Source organism: Gossypium raimondii, chromosome 6 (genome assembly GCF_025698545.1).
Source record: "Gossypium raimondii isolate GPD5lz chromosome 6, ASM2569854v1, whole genome shotgun sequence".
Classification (NCBI taxonomy): Eukaryota; Viridiplantae; Streptophyta; class Magnoliopsida; order Malvales; family Malvaceae; genus Gossypium; species Gossypium raimondii.
In genome coordinates, this window is record NC_068570.1 from 54985704 (window position 1) to 54990485 (window position 4782).

General features: G+C 33.6%; 1 protein-coding gene across 1 annotated transcript; it reads left to right on the forward strand.

Moving 5' to 3' along the window:
- The first annotated feature begins 436 nt into the window (after positions 1 to 436).
- Positions 437 to 2129, forward strand: LOC105774815 (uncharacterized). The gene is made up of 3 exons (XM_012597386.2): positions 437 to 597; positions 679 to 784; positions 1395 to 2129. Exons 1-3 carry the CDS (start codon positions 565 to 567, stop codon positions 1541 to 1543), a joined length of 288 nt encoding a protein of 95 aa, XP_012452840.1. The 5' UTR covers positions 437 to 564; the 3' UTR covers positions 1544 to 2129.
- Positions 2130 to 4782: the final 2653 nt, after the last annotated feature.

Here is a 4782-nt window from a genome sequence, read left to right on the forward strand (position 1 = left end):
TATAATAATATTATAATATGAAATAAAAAGTAAATTAAATATACTACACCTCTGCACAAATATATGTAAGTGCTAAAAAAACCCATCAATCTCAAGTTCAACTGTGCACTAAATTTAAAAAGGACCAATAAGAAATAAGAAAAATGAAAATGAAAATCATATCATCATTTAATAGGGTGGCCAACGGTCGTATCTAATTAATTATTGAGAAAAATGAAAGGGATCGTATCTTTTTAGCACTGTTGAAGGGTTCCAACTGGGACTGTGTGGGGTTTGTCATGTTGGGAGGAAAAGTAGAGGCTTAGGAAGGACCCACTTATCACGTGGGGAGGAATTACCCTAATGCCAAATCCATCAACAAAAACAAAAGCACTGGTCATTTACAAATCTCCCCTAATCCCTTCCCGGCCAATTATCATCTATCTCCCACGTGGGATTCCTGCCCCCCAACCCGGCCATCCCCATCCCCTTCCACCTCCTTTTCCAGAACTCCCTATATCTTATATTCTTCTACCCCTCCCCCACCCCCCTAAGATTTGCTACAATCATATTGCACTTGTAATCATGGGGGATTCTTCAACTTCCTACATACACATGGTCTTTGCTTTTCTTTTTCTTTACTTTGATTCCGTATGTATTAAGTATATATGTAATGCTTTTTCTTTTGTTAATTAACAGGTGCAGCACATGATAGAAAAATGTTTGATCTTCAACATGACAAAAGAAGAGTGCATGGAAGCACTTTCAAAGCATGCAAATATTAAACCTGTCATCACCTCTACTGGTAAACTATTAACACACATATTTTGCATGCAATAATGGAATTAAGGATAGTGTTTTTTGGATTATTTGGATCAAACCCTAATGATCAAGTTTTGGGTTTTGCTTATTTTCTTGATATCTTTAATGATTCCGTTGCAGATATTATTTCAATCCATTTAGAACTGATCAGCTTCAACGGGTTTCGTTTTCTTCTACTGATATCTTAACCTATCCACCTAAAAACTCAGATCAAACTAGAGTAGGATAAGGAAAAAGGTCGTCAAATTTAAACATATTTTATGTCATCTCCTTAAGTGAATATTTTAAACTAATTGAATTAAACTTCGGGTTTTCTTTTTAACTTAAATGGTTTCCATGATCACCTGAACTAACTGGACTAAAATCCAATTCAGGTTTAAACTTGATCAAAATTTGGGCTTGAATCTAGGTGGAAATTTTCAACATATTTTCACAGAATTGCAGCTTTCAGTTAGTCTTTTTACATTTTCAGATCAGCTTGATTACTTGTTGGTTCATTTTGTACCTATTTTTTTTCTTTATATGATCAATGGTCATCCTATTATGATAATAAGGAATAAGTTATTCATATATATATATATATATATGTACAGTTTGGAATGAGCTTGAAAAGGAAAACAAGGAATTCTTTGAAGCCTATGCACAATCTCAAAGCAAACAAGACCGAATGTCCGAGGAAGAGACGAGCCGAATGATCCAGAAGATGATCTCGGATTCCTCTAGTAAAGACCCTGACAAATGAGATCGGTCTGATCCGGGATTTAAATAACGGTTACACATTCATCATTTCTCGATTCCAACTCCTTTGTCATTGCTATTCAACATAATTGATTACAATAACATCTATTATAGACCAAAAATGTAAGTATTGCAACTGTAATTTAAATCCCGTTAGAAAACCCGAAAACCTCCTTCCCTTATCTAGCGAAACAAATGATACCAAAATCAAAGCCATTGTCCATGGAATCCTTTTAGAAAACTTTGGGAGGGGCAGTGGTCCTATTACACATATGTTTACTACGGAAGATCACGGAGTATTGTATTTTGATTATCATAGGTCCCCCTTTCCAAATAAAATCTAAGCTACCCTAATTCAAATAATCAATCATTGTATGCCACGTGGATACCGCATAACAAAATTCCGAAGAAAAATACGAAAAAAGGTTATTGTCGTAATTTTATCTCAATCTTCGTTGAGGGTTACTCGTCATTATATTATGTTAGTATATGTGTATATGAAGTTAGAAAATTTGTATCTATGTTTTTGTTGTATGTAAATTGAAGGGGATAGTTATGGTTCTAATGGCAACCTCTGAAAATCTGTGTCATCCTTTGTCTTTGCAGAAGATTCTTTTGTCTTTGCTTTGTCTCGTGTGTGTAGGTGTATATATATTATTGCATACCATGTGAGTGAAAAAGCTATATAAAAATATATTTATAAAAAAATTGTTTGAAGCTTTAAAGATTATACAATCTTAGCTTCAAGTCTCACAATACGTATTTATAAAAATATATAAAGGAAAAAAAAAATTTATAGCAATATTTATTATTTTATAAAAAATTAGTCTTTAGTAATTTTGTAACTATTATTTATCATATTAACTTATACCACTAAATCAATTAAAAAAAACTTTAATATATTATGTTTTATGAAGAAAAATGGTACAGAACATAAAAACAAAACAGTGGGGACTCCTTGTCTTTAGAAGCTTGGTCACGTTCACGAATTTTTATGCTCCATTAATGCATGTGAAGGCGAATGAATGGAAAAGTGTAGAATTAACACTAACACTTGAAGACAGAACATGTAAGAAAGTTTATGTAATCCTATGTAAGGATTGGATTCCTTATTATTATTGGTTTGGATTGGATTGACTAAATTCTAGATAAGTTTAACTTGATCTCTAAGAAATTTCATCTACTCTTATCCAAAAACTGAATTATTTGACTGAGTTGAATTGAATTAATTCGAATAATTAAATTTTAATTTAGATAAACTTAACTTGGTTTGAATTAATAATAAAATTAGAATTTTTATTTAAATTTAATTATGGAAAAAATATTGATGTAAAATATTATTAATATATTATTATTTTGGAATAATTAAATGGGTTATTTAAATTAATTTTAATGGACTTAAGTAAGAGAGTTTTTAATTTTTTGAGCGTCTTAAAGAAGTTTTGAATCTCATATAGATACTGCATTAGAATTTGAATTCAGATATAAATGTTAACACTAACTTTATTCTATGAGATACATTTGTGGGAAAAATCGTGAGGCCCAATGAGTTAATTTGACAAGAACTTACGGGTTGGTGCATACTAAGATTTTAATTTAGACAAGCCGAGTTTGAATAGGAAGAAGTTCGAGCTTGAGTTTGAGCTTAGTTAGAACTTGCTAGTCGAAGCTCGGCTCAAGATAGATCAAATAATATTATCTAAGCTTAAATCTAATTCAAAACAAAACTTAACAATACAAGCTCACCTTGGTTAAACTGGTTTACGCGAGATATATGTTAGAATGTTTATTTATTAAATAAATATTTTATATATATTGGTGGTTTTTAATTTTATAATACAAATTTAAGTAGTTTTATATATTTAGGGTAATTACCATTAAGTAAATATTTTGACTTAAATTGTTGCCATATTTTGTGGGAGATTAAATAGACTATGAGAGAGTTTGATGGTAACTATTCATCCCTACTCTTTCATTCTCTTTAAAAAATCCACATACTTTTTTAGAGTCTTTTCAGAGGTCCTCAATATTGAAAGTTCTGTAAGCGTACAAATTCTACATCCACTACACACCATCTTCGGCCATCCCAACACATCGTTAAGGGCGTTCAATGCCCAACCAACCCTGCACACCATAGAGTGTATGTCTAACATGTTTACAGAAACGCAACTTAGCTACTAAATCATAATGTGACGAAACGTCGGAATCAGAATTATACATATGGTGGCTTAGCCACTAATTTAAAACAAATCACTTCCTTCTTCATAATATCCCAACCCATGCATATGCAAAGAACCAATATCCACAATATGTATTCAGTTATTCTAAATTGTTCCACAAGTAAATAGCACAGTTCAATATCAGACTAAGTATCACAGTACACATACAGGTATAGAATTCATGCAGATGTCGCAGGGTATCAGAGAATTCTCAATAAGTCAAATTCAAACCATTCATACCATGAGATGTCAATATCAGTCTTAAGTAACATTTACGGCCTCAAAAACGGTTTTCAGGCCCTTTTATATGCGCCACACTGCCTAAACACACATCCTTGTCCTTGCCCGTGTAGTTCACATGGCCTAGGCACACGCTCATGTCCTTACCCGTGTGGTTTTAAAGCATAAATAAGAGAGTTACATAGCCTAGACACACGGCCGTGTCCTTCCCCGTGTGACTCACACGGCCTGGGCACACGTCGATGTCCTCGCTCGTGTTGTCCTAAGTCACAAACAGTGAGTTACACAGCCTAGACACACGCCCATTTCCCTTGCTCGTGTGAAACCTACACTAATATCGTCACACATGTCCGTGTGCCTTGCCCGTATGGCTCCAAATTGATGAACAGTAAGTTACACGACCTGCTACACGGCCGTGTGGCGTAAACAGCCACAATTTTTGGAGACCAAAACTTGCAAAAATTAACGTTTTCGGTACGCACCTGGTCTCACTTTGCTGGAAAAATAATGCGGAGACTACCCAAAACCTAATTAACCATTCGGCAATCAATCATTTGAGTAAAACGACTAAGTAACTCTACATTAATACTCAATCAATTATGTCGAATAAATCAACACAAGGAAACTTTCAACAACGAACGCTTACCAATGATTCAACCGTGCTAAATCGGCACGCCACACGAAAGGTCACTTCCCTCCATACTCACGACTAAGGGAACAAAACAATTAGTTATCATAGAGTTTAAGTAAAACAATCAGAGATTTCCCAATTTAACAACGCAAC